At 38.4% G+C, this 24,307-nt stretch overlaps 1 protein-coding gene across 6 annotated transcripts in view; it reads left to right on the top strand.

Moving 5' to 3' along the window:
* The window catches only part of CDC14B (cell division cycle 14B), a 103,665-nt gene that overhangs the window by 45,538 nt on the left and 33,820 nt on the right, over positions 1-24,307 (top strand). For 3 of the 6 annotated variants that reach the window (XM_061199312.1, XM_061199309.1, XM_061199310.1), the window contains exons 2-4: positions 5,936-6,026; positions 6,574-6,649; positions 9,018-9,110. In XM_061199312.1, coding sequence (XP_061055295.1) covers positions 5,936-6,026; positions 6,574-6,649; positions 9,018-9,110 — 260 coding nt within the window. Of the gene's footprint in view, positions 1-4,468; positions 4,595-5,906; positions 6,027-6,573; positions 6,650-9,017; positions 9,111-24,307 lie in introns of those variants that run through there. The other 3 variants (XM_061199311.1, XM_061199313.1, XM_061199314.1) reach the window with 2 other exon arrangements.

Here is a 24,307-nt window from a genome sequence, read left to right as displayed (position 1 = left end):
CAGGGAGATACTTACAAAGTTAAAGCATGAAGTATTATATTTTGCTAGAGGTATTTGGAAGATAATCTATCAGTTTAAGGAAGTCCTCTTTTAGTCCCATTGTGTAAAGGCTTAATTGGGATTGAGTTGATTTTAATGACTTCTGTAGTTAATGACATAATTATGTGGCTTTCTTCTGTAATCTATTCATGATGTTGGACTGTTTAACGCTGAGCCACTGGTAAGATTAATTTTCTTTTAATATGCTATTGGCTGTTTGTATTTCTTTTCTGAATTGAGTGTTCGTAGCCTTTATAGATTTTTATTTTCTGTTGGGTTGTTATATTGCTTTACAGATACTTTTTATCAGTTGTGATGATTAGCCCTTTATTATATATTTTCTGTAAGTTTCTGTTGCTTTTTTTCTTTTATAACTTTTGAGTTTTGTGTCATGCTTAAAAGCCCCATTTAAATTATAAAATTATTTGCTATAATTTTATAGTTATCTGACAGCTTTTAAAAACTTATTTCATCTGGTATTTGTTTTATATAGTATGTGAGATTGGAACCTCATTTTCTTTTCATACTTACAGACATTTGACCCTTATTGAATATGGCTTTCTTTGTGACTAATTTGAAAAACCAGTTTTCTCATATACTAGGTTTTCATATATGCCTGGGTTCATATTTCTATGTTGCTGTGCTAAAATCGTATTGTTTTAATTACTCTTGCTTTATATTAAGGCAAGTCTCTGAGGCAGGAATTTAAAAATCTCAGTCTTTACCCAAATAGCCTGTGTTCAGATCCTAATTCTGCTACTGTACAAGTTTTGTGACTCCGCTCAGGTTAGGTTTCCTTTCTGGGAAAATATTGATAGTTGTAGTAGTATTTGCTTTGTAGGTTGTAATGAGCTTATTAATATAATACCTGGCACTATACTCTCAATAATTGTTAGCTGTCATTGTTTTAGGGGGTACTGCTTCTTTTTATTAATCAGTAGTTTTATGAACATTTCTTCTTCTGCTCCCCTTGGTCACTACTTATCTCAAAGAATCAGGGACTAATAATAGATGAGAGCGATGGCTATTGACCCTCTCTGAGGGACAGTCACTGTTCAGGTGGAGCCTGTTCTTTGGCCTGTTCTCTCTTGTTCCCGAGGGGTGTGAATTCTCCCTTCTGCTTGTCTTACAGTTAGCTCACCAAGGGCAGACTTCCCTGTCCGATAGAGAAGCCTTGCACTTCTCCATTTCCTCTGCCAGGACTTGTGAAGTCAGTCTAGTTCCAGGGGGGAACAGAAATAGTGAGAAGTTCATTGTGTCCATAGTAGAGTTATTTTAATCATTTCTACTAAAATGTAGATACTGTATTATCATTGCCACCTGACTGCTACATATATTTCTCAGTTGGTTTAGAACAGTGGTCCCCAACCTTTTTGGCACCAGGCACCAGTTTCGTGGAAGACAGTTTTTCCAAGGACGGGGCGGGGGAGGGGGGGAATGGTTTCAGGATGATTCAAGCACATTGATTTATTATGGTCTCTGTGCAGTCAGACCTCTCTGCTAATGATAATCTGTATTTGCAGCCGCTCCCCAGCGCTAGCATCACTGCGTCAGCTCCACCTCAGATGATCAGGCATTAGATTCTCATAAGGAGCGTGCAACCTAGATCCCTCCCACACGCAGTTCACAGTAGGGTTCACGCTCCTATGAGAATCTAATGCCACCGCTGATCTGACAGGAGGTAGAGCTCAGGTGGTAATGCCAGCAATGGGGAGCGGCTGTAAATACAGATGAAGCTTCGCTTTCTTGCCTGCTGTTCACCTCCTGCTGTGCGGCCCGGTTCCTAACAGGCCACGGACCAGTACTGGTCCGTGGCCTGGGGGTTGGGGACCCCTGGTTTAGAACATACCTCTCTCTGTTTTATGATTAACTGTCCCCCAGATAGCTAGTTGTTATGCAGGAAAATGTTATTCATTTATTTAACAAATATTTATTAAAGGAAGAAGTAGTAAACTGGAAGCCCAAAAGCCAAATCAGAACTGTAGACAAATTTGGCACAAGGATGGATTTTGAATGTTTTTGTCAGTATTTTAAAACCATGAGATTTCATTTCTTTCTACTGTATTATATCAGTCAAAGAAGCAGGAATGGTGACATTATGTGATGGGGTATAGAGGGAAGAAAGTTTACCACTTCAGTTTTGGACAACAAACACGTTAAAGGGAGGACAACAAACACATTAAAGGGACGATACGTGGGTTTACAATAGGATTATAAGTTTAATCATGAACTTTTAAGCAAAACGTAAAGAGACCTGTTTTCTAGCTCCAGGTTTCTAATAAATAGCTCTCATCCCAGCACTCTAGCCTCTATTGTAGTTTATCACAATATGACTCTAACAATAGAATTTTGAGAATATATTGTGCAGAGATAATTGGACATAAAAAATCAGTGATTCCTCCCCGACATGTAATATATAAAATATTTCCTAGGGAACTGAATTTCAGGTTTGGACTTGGAGGGAAAAACCTCTCCCCATTTCCTTCCAGTTTTATTTGGGTTTGTTAAAAGAAACTGGATTTCAAGAGATGGTAGCAAGCAAGAGGTTACTAAGTAGTTCTGTTATTTAAATGTGTGCAAAGGACATTTTCCATATTGTCTTATACTACGTTTACTGAATGCTTCATATCTTGATGAAGAGTCAGACTTGGAAAAACACTTTTAGCCCACAGGTTCACTTTTCAAAAGCTTCATAATTTTGAATAGGTAATATATATTACAAAATTCAAAAGTTACAAAAACTAATAAATCTTTCTTACCCTTCCCTATATACAGATACTCAGTTTCCCCTTATAAAGGCAAACACCAGTTTCTTGTGTTTCCTTCCAGAGATATGCAAGATTTCATATACAATCGTATACATTTGTGTTTTAAATACACACCTATAAATCATCCAGCCTGTAAACACCTATAAAGCTGTCCATCTTGGCAATCTTGCCCGTGTTCAATTTTCAGTCTTGGAAATTTCTGCCAAATTGCCCTTTGTTGCCCTTCATGGAGGTTGTCCCAGTTTATGTTCTAACCCACAGGCAGTGAGAGTACCTGTTTCCCCATCTCACCAACACAGTGCCTTATCAAACTCCTTTCATTTTTGCCAGTCTGAAGGAAAAGTAGTACCTTGTAGTTTAAATTTGCATTTTTGTTATTTCGCAATAACATAAAATTGAAGTTGGGCATCTTCTTGAGATGTACTTAAAATATTTTTCCAGTTTATCCCTTGAATTTGTGTTTATTGCCATGAAGACCATTTTAAAAATGTTTATTAGTTTAACAGATTCTCATGGCTTTTAGATTTTGTTTCATTTAGAAAGGCATTCTTTATTAAAAAATAATTCATGGTTTTGTTTTTTTACATTTAAAGTCTTTGATCTGTCTGGAAGTTTAAATAAGGGTAGTAGGTATGCAGCTTTACTTTTGAGGCAAAAATGTATATATTGTGATATATAATGTGTATATTGTATTGAGATGATAAATAAAGTGTAATTCTTGGGAAAGAGTTGTTACTGTATTGCTTGTTCGTTTTAAGGGAGAGTCATTGAAAATTTTTTCACAGATTATTAAAGTAACACTTTTCTGTAGGAAATTTAGAAGAATACAGGAGGGAATAAAAATCAACCATAATCCCACTACCATATTATATATAACAAAATTGGAACCGTACTCATACTGCAACTTATTTTTTTCTCACTTGAGACTAACATAGGAACTTAGGTTTAGAAAATAAATTGTCGTTTAGCATGGTGTCAGAATTTTTTTCAACCATCCTAATATTTTTCTGAGGCGAAATCTGAGGCCTTTAAAGGAGTGAATGACCTCGGCTTTAGGCATACCTTTAAATTTTGAACAGTTTTAAAGTGCTCCATTTTAAATGAGACACCAGCACTCAGGCGAGCCCGACATTCAGCGGGTTTCGAGTCGAGAGAGGACGGAGCTCCAGGCCGGCTGGGGTCCTCGAGCCTGGCCGCTGGCCTCTCAGCCCAGCCTGGCTGCAGTGCCCCCTGGTGGCGGAGGCAAGGGCGGCCAAGCACGAGGCTGAGGGTCAGATCCACCGCTGAACCCTTCGCTTCCGAGAAATCCTTTTAATCGCTTTGGGAGCCGCTTTCTTTCACAAGGCCCGCATTTGCCTGTCTGACCCTTTGCCGCACGTGCCGAGTTTGAGCGCAGAATTGCGGCGCTACAGCGCCCTGGCGCTGCAGACGACTGCCAGGTTTCCCCGAGGCGGGGCGAAGCTCAGCCCCGGCGCCTGGGGCTGGTTTCCGCGCCCCGCTCCCTCGCTACCCTGTCTGGGGAGTTTGAGAAGTTTTGAACTTCCGGGTTGGCTCTCCCGGGCTTGCGGTGTGGTGGCCAGCCGAAGGGCGTCGCTGTGCCCAGTGTTTGGGCGTGTCCCTTTAAACTTTTTTTGTTTTTTAAACTTCGGGGGTGTGGTCACGGCCCTCCTCTCTCTGCGGGTTGCTCCCTGGCCACCCGGTCCTTCCCTCCGCCCCGCCTTCCAGATGCTGTGGAGTCATGAGCCTGGAGGGCGCAGGGACCCCTCTGGTGGCCGAGGTGATCAAAGGTTAGTGTGGAGGGCGCGCCCTCGGGACACCCCCTATTTAGAGGGCATCAGGCAGTGCATGGGGGTCGAGGAGGCCCCCATTGCTGGCCAAGATGTGCCTTTAAGCTTCGGGGCCAGGGCCGATGCTGTCTCTTGGGCGTGGGTGGCTTCCTGGGACTCCTAGTCCCCAGGCGTGGTCCTGCTTTGGGGCGAATCCGCACGGATGTGTGCAGTTCGGACCCTTGTGTCCTTACACCGTGGCTGGTAGGCTCTCCACTTCAGGGAGCAAAATCCGTGGTCACTGCATGGGGATCAAGGGTCATTTGTGGTTGAAAAGGAGTCAGCCCCGTCATCCGTTTGGGTGTCTGTGGTTGCAGGACATTTCAGTTGAGGCGTTTATAGGGAAATAAATACAGCAATTGTGTGTACTGAATTGTTTAAATTACTATTACAAAAAATTGTTTAAATTACTATTTGGGGAAAGGATGCCAGCAGGCGTCCTTTGTTCCTTACTATTTTAAGGGCTGTACTTAATTTTGCCACAATTTGAATCTAAGTATTCTACTAGCACTATTACTAGTATTACTACTGCTAGGTATTGCGGATGACTTTGCTTCACCAAGGATTTTTAGGCAACTCTTTTTGGGGTGGGGCAGGAGAGGAAGGGTGGCGCCTCTGAACCTTACCCTGTTACCATTCTTGCTAAACCTCACAGCAGCCTAACTGCTTTTGTGCAACGCAGGTTCATCTCATACTCATCGTGCAGAATACTCTCATTTGCCTCTGCTATAATGGTCTGATTGTAAAAATCATTACAAAAGTAGTGATTCCGAATCAAAAAAAAAAGTAGCGACCCCTAAGAACATTGGATAAACATATGGTTTGTTTTGTGTGTTATAGCCGTAAACATTAATTTTGAAGCAATTTTGAAAGCGTTTTCTCTCTAAACATAGTTTCTTATTGAAATGACTTTTCAGGATGTCTTGAAAACATAGCGAAACATAGGGAAAGTCATCCAGTCTGGTGGTCTAGCTATCAAATGCATGCTGCCATTTACCGAAATATCTTAGTCCAGGGTAACTAAAGTTTTCCGGAAATCAAGCCGTATGGCTGTATGAAAAGTCATTTACCGCTATTGAAACTTATGTTAAAGGCAATTTCTCCTTTTTAAAAATTGCTTACTTATTATTACCCACCAAAATAGCCAGAACATTTTGAAGTTACTCACTGACAACCTTACCATCTGAAACATGCATGGGAAAAAAATAAAAATTTGACTTCATCTGAAAAGAGTTGCAACATGATATATGAAACGTTTTTTAATAATGTGAAGGAAGGAACATTACAATTTTTCCATTTCAGATCGCCTTTGTTTTGCCATTCTCTACAGCAGACCAAAGAGTTCATCAAATGTACATTATTTCAGCATAGATAATGAACTTGAATATGAAAAGTAAGTATTGCTTTTTAAAAGATTGTTAGTAACTTTTTTTATTTTGAAGAATCTAAAGGTATGTTTATAAAATTGGAACATTACAAATCTGTTGACTGTTAGTTGCAGGATACTTTTTTCTTTAACCCTTAGTAATAAAATAGATCCTTAGGGAAAAAAATCAGAATGAAAGAACCTTCCTAAATTTAACAATTTACATTTGAAATTCTAATAGTTTACAGTATAATGAGATATAAACTAGTGTACTAAGATGTTGTGTTTTTGCCAGTGGAAAAATATGTGTGGAAAAACAGCTTTTTTATTCAGAAAGTATTTTCATTTGTTATTTGAGGTTAGATTTAGGCATTGTAACACTTGTCATGTATTTTAATAGTCATCTTTTACCAGAGTATTTCTTCCATTAGTAAGGCAGTACCTTTAAGTTGTGTGACCTATAATAATTTGGTGTGTGCTTTCTTGCTTTATTTTGATCTTGCAGCTACAAAAAGGCATTTATATTCAGAGCATCTGGAATATACATACACATTTTTGTTTTTCATTTTTGCAGCTTCTACGCAGATTTTGGACCACTCAATCTAGCAATGGTTTACAGATATTGCTGCAAGATTAATAAGAAATTAAAGGTAAAGTATTCCTTACTGAAGATTTCACTTAAGTAATCATTATTAGCCTGATCTTGCGGGGAGGAAGGGAAATCTGTTTTTAAAAAGGAAATGTCATGTTTTTCACTGCAGTGGTGTTTGAGACATACATGTGGTTTATTGTTTTATAAAGTCATAGTATATCTATTTGTTCTCCAGAGTTTTGATGAATGGCTTAAGTTTGGGTCATTTGGTTCTGGTTTGGATTGGTGATGCTCATATACTTGAAAAGCCAAAGTGCAGATGGTCAGTAAAGTGAACCTCTTATTGTCTGAGCCAGTGGAACTGTCACCTAACAAGAGGAGCTTTTCTTCCTTTGGTCATTGTTCTTTCTGCCTTCACTTTGATAGGGAGTGTTAGGAAACTAAGAGAAATTGGATTCATCTTACTTTATTTCATTATGCCTTGAATCTCCCATGATATTGTACTACTTGTGACTCTTCACCATGACCCTTTACACATATGATTAAGGAGCAGAGAAGCAAGGGCAGACAGCATACAGTCTTTAAGACTGTATCACTGAATTCTAAGAGTGTATTACTATTAGTTTGAACTTAGACCTTATTCATTTATTTAAAAAAACTTTGAATTGTTGGTCATGTACAATAAAAGGTGTTCATATACTGCTAGCAATTCTAAGAGTCACTGTATATTCTCAAGTAGAAATACTGGATTTGGGGGCAGGTGCTTTTTAAGAACATGTTTATTCAGCTGATTACTTATTAGACTACTACACAGAAATAAAATTCATTTTCAATTAAAAATTAAATTATACTAAAAATTTATGGGTGAGTAAGGCAGATCTGTTTCCCCTTGAACATCAAACTTAAAATTCCACACCATAAATGTTAGAAGCATCTGTCAGAAGTTACTAATATGTAAAAAGGAAGTTGCAGCATTGCTTTTTCATTTTTTTATTAAATTTGTATTCACTAGAGATGTATACAGAGATGGAGACTCTTCTTTCTGGACTTTATTCCTCCCCGGAACAGGAATATAAGCATTTGTGGCCTTGGGTATTTATGTTCCCCCCATTCCGTTTTTCCAGTTGCCAGTGGCAGGTTTTTTGTTTCATACAGGGCTGAGAAGCTAAAAATAATTTCCTTTCCCCCTGCTTGTGTTCCTTTGCTTTAATTTTGAAAGTTTTTTGTTTGTTTGTTTGTTTGTTTTAAACGTACTTGGCCATCCTTTTATCCTTTGGGTCAACCAAGAATATATTTGTCCTTTTTTCAAACTTTAAAAAAAAATTATTTACCAGAACAGCTTGCAGTGTTGACCATCCCACCTGACTGAAACTTAATTCCTATTCAATTAATAGTAGTAAAAGTGTGTTGAGAATTTGTATTAAGAGTGTCTTGTGCGTATGCTGCTTGAGGGCTGGTTGGGTTGTTTTTTTTTTTCTTTAAATCAACTTGGATTTCTTACTCTATGTAAGACAACTAAAAGAAAATATGTAACATTCATCATTGAAATACCCAAACATTGGCTCACAGAAGCAAAAGAATACTGTGCTTATTCAACTGAATATATCCTGTTTCTTACCCTTACTTGAAACATGTCTACTCACCTTAGTGAAGTACAGGTGAGGAAGAGCTAATAAATTATGTGTTCCTTTGGTTTTTAAATTCCATATCCTTTTTATTTTTAACTTTTTATTGAAGCACAATGTATGTGCAGAAATATGTACAGATCATGAATATACAGCTCAATGAATTTTACAAACTGAATATACATGGATAATCATCTGGATCATCAGATCAAGAACAGAACATTAGCAACACCCCAGAAGAGCCCACTTAGGCTCTCTTGGTTATCTCTGTACCACCCTCCTCGCTCCACCCCTCCCTACCCCATTCACTATCCTGATTTCTAACAGAATGAATTATTTTTGCCCGTTTTTATACCCTTTGATTTTAATTTAAAGGTTTTGGGAAGAGATTAACAAAAAGAGTCAGACAGTAGGAAAAGGAAAGAAAAGAAAAGGTCTCTCCTACTACCTTTTCCAGCTTTTTATGTATTCTTTCAGAGGTAGTCTATACTTAAAGTGTATCTGTTCGTAGCTCCTCTCCTACCTTTTTAAAAAATTGAAGTGTAGTTGATTTATGATATCATACTAGTTTCAGGTTTCTCCTCTCCCACCCTTTAATTGTACATTTGTTCTACTCCAAGGATATGTCTTTTATGGGAAGGTACATGGTATTTTTGGGTATCAAAGTTTATCTTTTTAAAAGTCTTGCTAATATGAATGCTTCAACATTGTGAGGTTTGGAATTTATTTTAATCACAAAATGAAGTTTTAGAAAACTTGAAATTAGCAAGGAAATACTAACAGCTGTTTATCTTTATGCAGTCCATTACAATGATGAGGAAGAAAATTATTCATTTTACTGGTCCTGATCAGAGAAAACAGGCAAATGCTGCTTTCCTTGTTGGATGTTATATGGTGAGTATTTAACTACTTTTCTAATGTATTAGTGAAAATACGTACAACGGTGGTACTTTAAATTTGTGGTTGAAATTTTGAAATTACTTTTTCTCAGACATCTTGATTTCTTTCCAGAAAGAACATGTTTTGCTTTATAAAAATTGACCAACTGGGAAAGGCTATGGAGCGGGCAAGGGGTATATGGGAGATCTCTGTACCTTCTACTCGGTTTTGCTGTTCTGAACCTAAAACTGCTCTAAAAAAGTCTATTTTTTAAAAAATTGACCAACTAGTGTGAAAACCTTTTTATGTGTTACAGCACTTAAGGTTAGAAAATAATGCCCCAAATCTGTGTTTTTATTAACTCATGATCCATTTAGTAAAGTTGTGAAGGTGGAATCAGGACCAATAATTGATTTAAAAAAAAACAAAAATAAAAAACATCAAAAGTGTATCACATGAGGTAAGAGTGCTGTATAATTTGAATACAGCCAATGTTTTCCTAAATAAGGTGTGATTCTAAACACATCAAAACATGCCATAAGGACATGGCATGTCGGTACTGTAGGAAAATGGGTAACATACTGTGTAGCTTACATACAACATTGAGTGGTTGGTCTTTTTGGGTCATTGGAAGTATGCTTTGGAATAGCCAGTATTTCATGAGTTATGAATTTCATTTATTTGTAAATATCATGGAAAGTGGTTATTTAGAGGCAGATTTTATCTAGTGCCTGCATTCATCTTCAGGAGTACCTAAGTAACAGGTTTTCCTGAATAAGCTAAGAGGTCCTCCAGAGTGGTGTGCCTCATGTTTTTGGTGGTGTGGAAGCTAGCTGTTCTACTCAGTGGAGAAGAATATCGAGTAGTTATTCCAGATAAAAAAGGATTGGTGTTGGAGTTCTTGAGGTAAGTTCTTTCTTCTCCCAGGTTGCTACTTGGTTCTGTCATGCTTTCTTTTAAAATTTTCTGACATGTAGTTTGAACGTCTGGAATTTACAATGATTAGACCAAAATTTGGTGGTACTAGTTGAAATTGTACCTCAAAATTGGGTAGTTTCCTTTTCTACGTTTAAGGTATATCATTAACAATGACTAAGGCCTTTTTGGGTTTTGTTTTTATACTTGTGCTCACAAAAGTAACTGAGAGAAATGTTTCTGAGATAACTAAGTTTTATTATCATCTCTGTATGAAACACAGGTTGTAGATTATGTCTCTTAAAAATTGATTCTTCTTAAGCTTACCCAGATAAGGACTTTTGTTTGTTTTTTGGCTTTTGTCATCTCTCCTGATGTTTATTGTACTTAACAGCAAAAATCCTGAGGGGGAGGATGGGTGGAAAGAGCCTCTGCAGGATCCCAAGAAAAAGAATGGAGAAGGTAGCTGTTTTAACTGGGGTAATTCGTCCCATTACTTGGCCAGTCACTGGGGAGAGGAATGCCATGGATTAGAGTAAATTGTGACAGCTTTACAGGAAAAGGGACACAGCCAGAATTCTTGGTGTTCATAAAGTATTAAAGGGAACCATGGAGAAAAGGCCCTGGTGTAACAGTAAAAGTCATTACACTGCCCAGGAGAAAATCTGGATGGCTGAAGCAGTTCCACCTAAGAGAACGTTCTCCTGAGCAGAGCACACAGAGCTTGCCTGGGCTGCATTGGAGTCAGTCATTTGTCTTTCTTTGTTAGATGAGATGTCCCTAAAACGTGGGGTCTTGAGTAGCCAGATATGGTAAGTTCAGTGTGAAAGAAGCCCTTAGAGGGTAGCTGTGGGCATCATGCAAACCAAGCATTGTCTTAGAAACAAAACACTTGATAATTTTATAGATAAGAAATCTCTCTTTTTAGATCTTGTTGCTGTTGTTTTTTTCATAGCTAGTGAAAAAGCAGTAACCCCTTGGCATACTGATTGAAAATGTGTTAGCGTGCTTGTTCCTAGTTTGGTGTTTGACTTTGTTTTGACTTTGTTTATGGTTGTATTTTGGCATGCAGAAGTTTATTTTTCTACAGTTAATATATTTTAGATTTAGAAATCCTTCCAGGATTTTATACTCCCAGGTTAGCACTGATTTGATTGGTTAGGAAAGTGCCAGGTAAGCAATTTGGACTCAAGGAATGAACTTGAGTTCATTCCTCTGTTCAGTTAGAAGCCAGCTTGGCAGGAGGTTTACAGCTCTTGGCTGTAGTAAATGTCTTTGCACCATGACTGGCTGGCTAAAGTAGGAGCTTGGAGCTGTAATGATGCTAGGTGGGGAAACAGAAGAAAAACTTCTAAGAAGAGGAGATTTATTAATAGTAGGAAAGGAGTGTCAAGACTTGATATGGATACCCCAAAAGATTAAACATCAAAGTAAGTAAGTAGTGTAGGTTTAATCTGGTTGAAGTCTATTGGATCCTCTGATTAAAGATTTGTAGAGATGAGTGAGAATTCCCTAAAAATTGATCTTCAGGCCTGATGACCTTTTCTGGAGTTGTTTGAGGAATTTTGGAGATAATAAGTCTTTTTAATGACTGACTTAGAGGATGGTGTAGTAATATTAAAACAAAAACAAAAAGTCTGGGGGAAGTACAGACAGGAAGGAAGTATTCCAAATGGACTGATTGTATTTAAAAGGACTGACTCTGTCCTTTTAAACTCTGGGCCTCTGAAAGGAATCATTCTCCCTTCATTCTTGTGTACTCAAAAGGACCTAATAGGGGATGTGGAGAGAGTGAGAGAATAAAGTGTTAGTAATTCTATTTATTTTTTTACCTTAAAAACAGAAGAGGTTAGGCTTTATAAATACTTAAAATACTCAAATACTTAAAATAGGATTGACATGCCCATACTTTTCAAATACATTGTATTTCTAAATATTACAGTTTATGTGGCCTGGCAAATGGATTTGCTAACTATCTGAAATGGTAGATTCTTGGGTAACAAATTAGGGTGCAACTAAAAATCTTTTTGTACCACTCACCATAAAAGAGTTGAGGAACATAAAAGATAACCGGATTTTTTGGGGTTTTTTTAGCAAAAAGGTAAGTGAACCGTATCATTTTACAAAATAATAAGTTTGCTACCCTGTTGTGGTAAGTCAGTGGCTGTTTCCTAGCCAGATTTTGGGGTGGTGGTACTTAACCTGTCATTTCAAGTAAAGGTGAAATTCTAAGTGGCAAAGTAAGTGCTTTTCAAAACAAATTCACGATTGAGAGTGTATTTCTAAAATAAAAGTTTGAAACTTTGTCATTTTGTTATAAAAAAATGTCATGTGCAAAACCCATATTTAGACCCTTGAGAAATTTAGAAAAACTTCCTTTAAAAAATACTTTTATATTTATTTATAGAAGCAGGATATGTTCACCAGTATAGTTTTATCACCTGATTTTTTTAGTTAGTGATCTGTTCTTTCATTTTAGTACATGTTTTATCATCTTTATACCCAGATTGTATTTGTTTTTCTCAATTGATCCAAAGTGTCCAAACCAGTATCTAATCCAGGACCACACATTGCATGTGGTGGTTGTGTCCTTAATCTCTCTCACACATGGTCCTTTTTTGCTAACACTGATTTTTATAAAGAGGCCAGACCTATTTTCTTGTAGAAAGTTCCACCTTTTGAATTTCTCTGGTTTCTTCTTTGTGGTATTTTTTAACTTGTTTCTCCATTCTTTGTATTTCTTGTGAACTGGAAGTTTTACCTATAGGCTTGTGCATTAGCAGTATATGTTGTATCCCATAAGAAGACATGTAATACCTAAATTGCTATTAGTGGTGCTAAAAATGGCACCACTGGATTAGGTGCCAGCCATCAAATCCCTTCAATATATTGTTTTCTCCTTATGATTTAAGCGTTCTGTGTGGTGTTATTTTGGAACTGTTTGTATATTCAGTTCCCCATCAACCATGCATGTTGGTGTTTTAAACAATTGATCATACTTGCCTGAATCAATAATTTTATTAGGGTTTCAGTTTAACATTTTTCTAATTATTTCATTCCTCCTTCACTTATTAGCTGGCTTACTTTTATGGAAATTGAGCTTTCTCTCATTCAGTTGGGGCTCTTTGGTTACCCTGAAACCAATTTTCCTACCGAGAAGGCAGAAAGAGTGACCGTTTCCCTTTAATCACCAGTTTTTGAGGTATTACATGAATAGCCACAAAACAAAATTTTAAAACCTTATTTAAAGTCATTTAAATAATGTTTCATTGGGTTTTGAACTCATTTGCTAAACATTTTAAAAATGTGCAACACTTTCCCAACACCTGATTAGCATTTGGGAAGTTGGAAATTTACTAACCAAATGCACATCATTGCTGAATGGGATTAAAAAAGTAAGTGTAATCATTCCTGCATTTGCATTTACATATCATGGTAATGTATCTTTTTTAGTTACAGCAGCCATTAAAATCAAGAATTGAAATAGCTGAACTTACAACTAGACTTTTATTTATTTTTATAAATTTATTTATTTTATTTTTGGCTGCTTTGGGTCTTCGTTGCTGTTCGTGGGCTTTCTCTAGTTGCAGCGAGTGGGGGCTACTCTTCGTTGCTGTGCGCGGGCTTCTCATTGCGGTGGCTTCTCTTGCAGAGCACGGGCTCTAGGCACGCAGGCTTCAGTAGTTGTGGCTCACAGGCTCCAGAGCACAGGCTCAGTAGTTGTGGTGCACGGGCTTAGTTGCTCCGCGGCATGTGGCATCTTCCCGGACCAGGGATTGAACCCGTGTCCCCTGCATTGGCAGGTGGATTCTTAAGCACTGCGCCACCAGGGAAGCCCACAACTAGACTTTTAAATCAAGATTTAAAAAAATTGAAGCGCATCGATCAAATTAACTGTTAAATTTATTAATGTTTTAGTGAACAGAATTTTTAAAACACAATTACAGTATATAATAATTCATTTTAGAAGTGTCACTTTTTAATTTTTTATGTGTATATTTTATAATGATGGTCTTGTGTTATTACACTAGTAGGTGCAAACATTAATATCTAGTTGCGAACAGTTATTTGGAAGAGGCCATTGTATAGGGGATGAAGTTTAGGGATTTAGGTTCAGATTGAGCTAGCTTTTAATTTGTTTGGTAGACTATCTGGCACAAATTAAGCATTTACTAAAAGTCATTCTCTTTCTCTTTTTTTGGTTCTGTCTACCATTATTACACCTTAAATCTGCTTTTTATATTAAAAAACAAGAAAGTTACCATTGTATCTTACTGATTATCAACTTTGGTTACATCTTACTGCCCCAGCATTTATATTTTCCTATAGATACATAGTACTTAGCTCTTCTATAGGTTAAATGTACTTTTGAGGGCTTGCCTGGGGAATTAACCATTGTTTCTAACATTTTTCTGTGGTTAAAGCATCCTGAGTGTAAAATAAATGACACAAGCAAACTGTTGGTACATAATTTGCAAATTTGCCCTCCTATAATGTTCAATAGATTACTTTGGTAGAGCTAATTGTGGTAACATATAGACTCCCTGTTCAAAATGTATCACTGTATTATATTTTTATTTTAAGCAATTTTTATAGCCTTCAGAATGGTTTACCTTGTAAACACTTACACTAAAAACTGTGATACTAATTAAATTCTAGGAATATATTAATTCAGCAATCTGAGTAGAATCCTAAATTGCATTGAATTTGAGATTGCTTCAACAGTTGTAATAAGAGCTCAGGGGCTTAATTTGTTACTTAATGCTGATCTTTTGAACCTGTTGTCCATTTTTCTTAATGATTTAATTATTTTGGACTCAGAGTACTCAATGCTGGGTTAAGGTAGCTGCAGGGTGAAGGCATTAGACAAGAACTTAAGACAAGGAATGCTGAGGGGAAAGGATCTGGAAGCAGTGGGTGGGAATCCAGTTCAGCAAATAGCAGTCTAGACAGGGCGACAGAGACGGGAAGACAGAACCCGGTGGGATGGCCAAGGTCTTTGTAAACACCCACCCCTGGGCAAACACCCTCCTGGGTATCTGTGAAAGGCAGGGCAAACAGCAATCAGACACCAGGCAGTGTTAGGTGCACCAGAGCCACAGAAAGGGGCCAGCATGGGCCCCTGCCATAGGACAAAGCCCTGTGGTGGAGGCAGCTGGCTGTCGTCACCATCATTCATCAGAACTTTACTTCCCTTTTCACCTTACTGAGCCTATCTGATATTTCAGCTGCCTGTGAGACTTGCTAGGGGCTAGCAAGTCTTGGGAAAGAGTAAAGAGAAATGGCCCCTCTGACCATTTATGATCTTTGATTGCAGATCTGTTAAGTTCTGTGTAATTTTGGATCCCATTCTTGTTTTAGTACTTCTTTTACATAGTATGGTTTTTTATCTGTAAATAAGGCTTGAGCAGTAGGCCCTCTTCCATCAATAACAAGCAGTGTGATCTTGGGTGAGCAGTTAACACCAGAGGTTAGAAAGTAGTAGCCTGCCAGCTTTATATAACTCAGAGTATTTATAATTAGTAGTTTGTTTTTGCCAATGTTTACAAATTAGGTGCCTTTATTTTAAAAATTCAAGATTTTTGCTTTGTCTTAAAAAAGTCCCTGCCACTCACATAGAATATATCCATGTGTGCTTATACCCAAGGCCAATTCCCTCACATTTATTAGTCTGGCCTTGGTAAAGATGTGTTTGCTACTCTAGAGTTCCAGTTTCCTTTTATCTAAATTGAGCATCATTATACCAGCATACTATACATACAAATAAAAGTAATTTGAGAAGTTAAAACTATTGAAATATAAGGCCATCTGAATTTTTTAGAGAGATTTATGCTTTTTTTTTTCTTACTGGTATTTGTGCAGGAGCTGTGAGAGTGATTTTATCTTATTTACTTACTTTATCACATAAAATTGCTTATTATATATAATCTTTTCCCTGTTCACCTTTTTTATTCAGCAGTTGAATCTTTAAGCCTGTTTCCAACTTGCATTGATTCATGAAAATTCTGTGTTAATCTGGACAGAGTGATTTTTTTAAAAAAAGATCAATCAAGTTCTTGGCATTGGAATGACTATGTCATCTGGCTGATGTGAAAATAATTAAATATGGGAAACGTTGCGACACTTCTTCATGAAGAATAATTGAAAATAGTTTACTGGTTTATTGGGTTGGAATTTAAATATCCTTTGTTATACTTAACTCTGAGATATGATGACTTGTGTAATTTTTTTTTAACATTTTTATTGGAGTATAATTGCTTTACAATGTTGTGTTACTTTCTGCTGTATAACAAAGTGAATCAGCTATATGTATACATATATCCCCATATCTCCTCCCTCCCACCCCCCCATCCCACCCCTCTAGGTGGTAACAAAGCACTGAACTGATCTTCCTGTGCCATGCAGCTGCTTCCCACTAGCTATCTATTTTACATTTGGTAGTGTATGTATGTCAATGCCACTCTCTCACTTCGTCCCAGCTTACCCTTCCCCCTCCCCATGTCCTCAAGTCCATTCTCTACATCTGCGTCTTTATTCCTTTCCTGCCCCTAGGTTGATCAGAACTTTTTTTTTTTTTTTTTAAGATTCCATATATATGTGTTAGCATACGGTATTTATTTTTCTCTTTCTGACTTACTTCACTCTGTATGACAGACTCTAGGTCCATCCACCTCACTACAAATAATTCAATTTCGTTTCTTTTTATGTCTGAGTAATATTCCATTGTATATATGTGCCACATCTTCTTTAGCCATTCATCTGTCGATGACACTTAGGTTGCTTCCATGTCCTGGCTATTTTAAATAGAGCTGCAATGAGCATTGTGGTACATGACTCTATCTGAATTATGGTTTTCTCAGGGTTTATGCCCAGTAGTGGGATGGCTGGGTTGTATGGTAGTTCTGTTTTTAGTATTTTAAGGAACCTCCATACTGTTCTCCATAGTGGCTGTATCAATTTACATTCCCACCAACAGTGCAAGAGGGTTCCCTTTTCTCCACACCCTCTCCAGCATTTATTGTTTGTAGATTTTTTGATGATGGCCATTCTGACCCGTGTGAGGTGATACCACATTGTAGTTTTAATTTGCATTTCTCTAATGATTAGTGATGTTGAGCATCTTAATAGATGTGCCTCTTGGCCATCCGTACGTCTTCTTTGGAGAAATGTCTGTTTAGGTCTTCTGGCCACTTTTTAATTGGGTTGTTCGTTTTTTTGATATTGAGCTTCATGAGCTGTTTATATACTTTGGAGATTAATCTTTTGTCAGTTGCTTTGTTTGCAAATATTTTCTCCCATTCTGAGGGCCATCTTTTTGTCTCGTTGATGGTTTCCTTAGCTATGCAAAGGTTTTAAGTTTCATTAGGTCCCATTTGTTTATTTTTGTTTTTATTTCCATTTCTCTAGGAGGTGCGTCAAAAAGTATCTTGCTGTGATTTATGTCATAGAGTGTTCTGCCTATGTTTTCCTCTAAGAGTTTTATAGTGTTTGGCCTTATTACATTTAGGTCTTTAATCCATTTTGAGTTTATTTTTGTGTATCGTGTTAGGAAGTGTTCTAATTTCAGTCTCTTACATGTAGCTGTCCAGTTTTCCCAGCACCACTTATTGGAGAGGCTCTCTTTTCTCCATTGTATAGTCTTGCCTCCTTTATCAAAGATAAGATGACCATATGTGCGTGGGTTTATCTCTGGGCTTTCTATCCTGTTCCATTAATCTATATTTCTGTTTTTCTGCCAGTACCATACTGTCTTGATTACTGTAGCTTTGTAGTATAGTCTGAAGTCAGGGATCCTGATTCCTCCAGCTCCGTTTTTCTTTCTCAAGATTGCTTTGGCTATTCGGGGTCTTTTGTGTTTCCATGCAAATTGTGAAATTTTTTGTTCTAGTTCTGTGAAAAATGCCATTGGTAGTTTGACAGGGATTGCACTGAATCTGTAGATTGCTTTGGGTAGTACAGTCATTTTCACAATATTGATTCTTCCAATCCAAGAACATGGTATATCTCTCCATCTGTTTCAATCATATTAAATTTCTTTCATCAGTGTCTTATAGTTTTCTGCATATAGGTCTTTTGTCTCCTTAGGTAGGTTTATTCCTAGATATTTTATTCTTTTTGTTGCAGTGGTAAATGGGAGTGTTTCCTTAATTTCTCTTTCAGATTTTTCATCATTAATGTATAGGAATGCCAGAGATTTCTGTGCATTGATTTTGTAACCTGCTACTTTACCAAATTCATTGAATAGCTCTAGTAGTTTTCTGGTAGCATCTTTTGGATTCTCTATGTACAGTATCATGTCATCTGCAAACAGTGACAGTTTTACTTCTTCTTTTCCGATTTGGATTCCTTTGATTTCTTTTTCTTCTCTGATTGCTGTGGCTAAAACTTCCAAAACTATGTTGAATAATAGTGGTGAGAGTGGGCATCCGTGTCTCGTTCCTGATATTAGGGGTAATGGTTTCAGTTTTTCACCATTGAGAACAATGTTGGCAGTGGGTTTGTCATATATGGCCTTTATTATGTTGAGGTAAGTTCCCTCTATGTCTACTTTCTGGTGGGTTTTTATCATAAATGGGTGTTGAATTTTGTCGAAAGCTTTTTCTGCATCTACTGAGATAATCATATGGTTTTTATCCTTCAGTTTGTTAATATGGTGTATCACATTGATTGATTTGTGTATATTGAAGAATCCTTGCATTCCTATGATAAACCCCACTTGATCATGGTGTATGATCCTTTTAATGTGCTGTTGGATTCTGTTTGCTAGTATTTTGTTGAGGATTCTTGTATCTGTGTTCATCAGTGATATTGGCCTGTAGTTTTCTTTTTTTGTGACATCTTTGTCTGGTTTTGGTATCAGGGTGATGGTGGCCTTGTAGAATGAGTTTGGGAGTATCCTCCCTCTGCAATATTTTGGAAGCATTTGAGAAGTATGGGTGTTAGCTCTTCTCTAAATGTTTGATAGAATTCACCTGTGAAGCCATCTGGTCCTGGGCTTTGTTTGTTGGAAGATTTTTAATCACAGTTTCAATTTCAGTGCTTGTGATTGGCCTGTTCATATTTTCTATTTCTTCCTGGTTCAGTCTCACAAGGTTGTGCTTTTCTAAACGTTGTGCTTTTCCAAGAATTTGTCCATTTTATTGGCATATGGTTGCTTGTAGGAGTCTCTCATGATCCTTTGTATTTCTGCAGTGTCACTTGTTACTTCTCCCTTTTCACTTCCAATTCTGTTGATTTGAGTCTTCTCCCTTTTTTCTTAATGAGTCTGGCTACTGGTTTATCAATTTTGTTTACCTTCTCAAAGAACCAGCTTTTAGTTTTATTGATCTTTGTTGTTGTTTCCTTCATTTCTTTTCCATTTATTTCTGATCTGATTTTTATGATTTCTTTCCTTCTGCTAAATTTGGGGGGGGGGGTTTGTTCTTCTTTCTCTAGTTGCTTTACGTGTAAGATTAGGTTGTTTATTTGAGATGTTTCTTGTCTTTTGAGGTAGGCTTGTATCGCTATAAACTTCCCTCTTAGAACTGCTTTTGCTGCATCCCATAGGTTTTGGGTTGTCATGTTTTCATTGTCATTTGTTTCTAGGTATTTTTTGATTTCCTCTTTGATTTCTTCAGTGATCTCTTGGTTATTTAGTAGCGTATTGTCTAGCCTCCATATGTTTGTATTTTTTACAGTTTTTCTCCTGTACTTGATATCTAGTCTCATAGTGTTGTGGTCGGAAAAGATACTTGATACGATTTCAATTTTCGTAAATTTACCAAGGCTTGATTTGTGACCCAAGATATGATCTATCCTGGAGAATGTTCCATGAGCACTTGAGAAGAAAGTGTATTCTGTTGTTTTTGGATGGAATGTCCTATAAATATCAATTAAGTCCATCTTGTCTAATGTGTCATTTAAAGCTTGTGTTTCCTTATTTATTTTCATTTTGGATGATCTGTCCATTGGTGAAGGCGGGGTGTTAAAGTCCCCTACTATGATTGTGTTAGTGTCGATTTCCCCTTTTATGGCTGTTAGCCTTTGCCTTATGTATTGAGGTGCTCCTATGTTGGGTGCATAAATATTTACAATTGTTATATCTTCTTCTTGGATTGATCCCTTGATCATCATGTAGTGTCCTTCTTTGTCTCTTGTAATAGTCTTTATTTTAAAGTCTATTTTGTGTGCTATGAGAATTGCTACTCCAGCTTTCATTTGATTTCCATTTGCATAGAGTATCTTTTTCCATCCCCTCACTTTCAGTCTGTATGCATCCCTAGGTCTGAAGTACGTCTCTTGTAGACAGCCTATATACGGGTCTTGTTTTTGTATCCATTCAGCCAGTCTATGTCTTTTGGTTGGCGCATTTAATCCATTTACATTTAAGGTAATTATCGATATGTATGTTCCTATTCCCATTTTCTTAATTGTTTTGGGTTTGTTATTGTAGGTCTTTTCCTTCTCTTGTGTTTCCTGCCTAGAGAAGTTCCTTTAGCATTTGTTGTAAAGCTGGTTTGGTGGTGCTGAACTCTCTCAGCTTTTGCTTGTCTGTAAAGCTTTTGATTTCTCCATCAAATCTAAATGAGATCCTTGCCGGGTAGAGTAATCTTGGTTGTAAGGTCTTCCCTTTCATCACTTTAAGTATATCATGCCACTCCCTTCTGGCTTGCAGAGTTTCTGCTGAAAGATCAGCTGTTAACCTTATGGGGATTCCCTTGTATGTTATTTGTTGCTTTTCCCTTGCTGCTTTTAATATGTTTTCTTTATATTTAATTTTGGATAGTTTGATTAATATGTGTCTTGGCGTGTTTCTCCTTGGATTTATCCTGTACGGGACTCTCTGCGCCTCCTGGACTTGATTGACTATTTCGTTTGCCATGTTATGGATGTTTTCAACTATAATCTCTTCAAATATTTTCTCAGACCCTTTCTTTTTCTCTTCTTCTTCTGGGACCCCTATAATTCGAATGTTGGTGCATTTAATGTTGTCCCACAGGTCTCTGAGACTGTCCTCAATTCTTTTCATTCTTTTTTCTTTTTTCTGCTCTGCGGTAGTTATTTCCACTATTCTATCTTCCAGGTCACTTATCCATTCTTTTGCCTCAGTTATTCTGCTATTGATTCCTTCTAGAGAATTTTTAATGTCATTTACTGTGTTGTTCATCATTGTTTGTTTGCTCTTTAGTTCTTCTATGTCCTTGTTAAACGTTTCTTGTATTTTCTCCATTCTATTTCCAAGATTTTGGATCATCTTTACTATTATTACTCTGAATTCTTCTTCAGGTAGACTGCCTATTTCCTCTTCATTTGTTTGGTCTGGTGGGTTTTTACGTTGCTCCTTCATCTGCTGCATATTTCTGTGTGTTCTCATTTTGCTTAACATACTGTGTTTGGGGTCTCCTTTTTGCAGGCTGCAGGTTCGTAGTTCCTGTTGTTTTTGGTGTCTGCCCCCAGTGGGTGAGGTTGGTTCAATGGGTTTTGTAGACTTCCTGGTGGAGGGGAGTGGTGTCTGTGTTTTGGTGGGTGGGGCTGGATCTTGTCTTTCTGGTGGGCAGGGCTGTGTCCAGTGGTGTGTTTTGGGGTATCTGTGAACTTAGTATGATTTTAGGCAGCCTCCCTGCTAATGGATGGGGTTGTGTTCCTGTTTTGCTAGTTATTTGGCGTGGGGCGTCCAGCACTGGAGCTTGCTGGCCATTGGGTGGAGCTGGGTCTTAGCGTTGAGATGGAGTTCTCTGGGAGAGCTCTTGCTGATTGATATTATTTGGGGCTGGGAAGTCTCTGGTGGTCCAGTATCCTGAATTTGGCTCTCCCACCTCAGAGGCTCAGGCCTGACACACAGGCCAGAGCACCAAGACCCTGTTAGCCATACGTCTCAGAAGAAAAGGGAGAAAAAAAGAAAGAAAAAAATAATTGAAAAATAAAGAAATAAAATTATGAAAATAAAAAAAATTTAAAAATTAAAAATAAAAAAGTAATTAAAAAAAAAAGAGAGCATCCACACCAATAAGCAATCCACCAATGATAACAAGTGCTAAAATCTGTACTAAGATATACATAAAAATTAGAAACAAGTCAGTCGCAGACAGCAAACCCCAAGTCTACAGTTGCACCCAAAGTCCACCGCCTCAATTTTGGGATGATTCGTTGTCTGTTCAGGTATTCCACAGATGCAGGGTACCTCAAGTTGATTGTGGGGATTTAATCCACTGCTCCTGAGGCTGCATGGAGAAATTTCCCTTTCTCTTCTTTGTTTGCACAGCTCCTGGGGTTCAGCTTTGGTTTTGGCCCCACCTCTGCTTGTAGGTTGCCCTAAGGCTTCTGTTCCCGCCCAGACAGGGTGGGATTAAAGCAGCAGCTGATTAGGGAGCTCTGGCTCACTCCTGCCGGGGGAGGGAGGGGTATGGTAGTTATAATTGGAATGCAGGACGAGCCTGTGGCGGCAGAGGCCAGGGTGATGTTGCAACAGCCTGAGGCGTGCCCTGTGTTCTCCTGGGGAAGTTGTCCCTGGATCACAGGACCCTGGCAGTGGCGGGCTGCACAGGCTCTGGGTTGGGGTGGGGTGGGGGGGCATGTGGATTGTGACCCGTGCTTGCACACAGGATTCTTGGCGGCTGCAGCAGCATCGTTAGCATTTCATGCCCGTCTCTGGGATCCGAGCTGATATTTGCGGCTCCTGCCCATCTCTGCAGCTCGTTTAGGCAGTGCTCTGCCTACTGTGGGCAGACAGGGAAGGAATCCCCTCTCCTTGTGCACCCCGAAGCAATGGTCTCTTGCCTCTTAGGCAGTTCCAGACTTTTTTCTGGACTCCTCCCAGATAGCTGTGGCTCACTAGCCCCCTTCAGGCTGTGTTCATGCAGCCAACCCCAGTCCTCTCCCTGGGGTCTGACCTCCGAAGCCCGAGCCTCAGCTCCCAGCCCCCACCCGCCCTGGCGGGTGAGCAGACAAGCTTCAGGCTGGTGAGTGCTGGTCGGCACCAATCCTCTTTGTGAGAATCTCTCCACTTTGCCCTCTGCACCCCTGTTGCTGTGCTGTCCTTCTTGGCTCCAAAGCTTCCCCCCAGCCCATCCCCGTCTCCACCAGTGAAGCGGCTTCCTAGTGTGTGGAAACTTTTCCTCCTTCACAGCTCCCTCCCAGAGGTGCAGGTCCCATCCCTATTCTTTTGTCTCTGTTTTTTCTTTTTTCTTTTGCCCTACCCAGGTACGTGGGGAGTTTCTTGCCTTTTGAGAAGTCTGAGGTCTTCTGCCAGCGTTCAGTAGGTGTTCTGTAGGAGTTGTCTCATATGTAGATGTATTTTTGATGTATTTGTGGGGAGGAAGGTGATCTCCATGTCTTACTCGTCCAACATCTTGAAGGTCCCCCTCAATGTTTTGGTTTTTTAAACTCTACCAGAGGCTTCTCTAAGTACATAGATTAAACTTAAAAATGTTCTGTAGAAGAATAGAAATGAGAAGCACATGTCTAAATAACTGGGCTTTATTATTTGAGACCTGAATTGTCAGGATTAAAACTATACATGATCAAGTTGTGATCTTTTTGTTTCAGTCCACTAATTTATCCATTGCTACTTGAGCCTCTCCTAGGTTTTGAAACATCGATCAGCAATCCAAGATCAGAAGTTTTCACAGGGGCTGGGTTAGGCAGATGGTAATTTTTTAAATGGGGGCAGTGGAATCCTAATGGCTACAATATTGTTCAGCAAAAAAACAAACCAAACAAAAAAATCCACAAAAAACAAAACCAAGAAAGTTTGTGTCATGACTTTGAAAAGCACTACCAACTTCCTAAGTATTTTCTATCCCAGTATTTTATTTTTCCCGTGAGATTGCCTTTTGCTCCTTCAGAGAGATTCCTTACCCTGGAGAGAGACAGCAGGTTCTCCTTACTCATGTTTCCTAAGCCACAGGGCTTCCTTACTTTTACATCTCTGCACTTGTCACATTTTTAAAAACTTTATCTACTTTCAACAAACTGAAATGATCAATTGCTCACTCTTTACTGTGTTACTTGCTGTATTATCTATTGCTGCCTTACAGATTACACCAACACTTAGTGACTTAAAACAACAATTAATGTTCTCTCAAACAGTTTCTGTGGGGAAGGTATTTGAGATTGGCTAACTTGGGTGGGTCTGCTTCTGGATCTGGCTGGGCTGTAGTCATCTGAAGGCTTGACTGGGGCTGGAGGGTCCACTGCTCAAATGGCCCATTCACATGCCCAGCAAGTTAGCACTGGTTGTTGGCAAGGAGCCTCTGTTCCTCGCCACGTGGGCTGCCCTCACAAAACAAGAACCTGATTTACTTGGAGTGAGGAGTCCT

The sequence above is a fragment of the Eubalaena glacialis genome, chromosome 9 (genome assembly GCF_028564815.1).
Source record: "Eubalaena glacialis isolate mEubGla1 chromosome 9, mEubGla1.1.hap2.+ XY, whole genome shotgun sequence".
NCBI classification, from domain to species: domain Eukaryota; kingdom Metazoa; phylum Chordata; class Mammalia; order Artiodactyla; family Balaenidae; genus Eubalaena; species Eubalaena glacialis.
The sequence above is the reverse complement of the archived record's forward strand: the minus strand, read 5'-3'. Positions and strand labels throughout refer to the sequence as shown.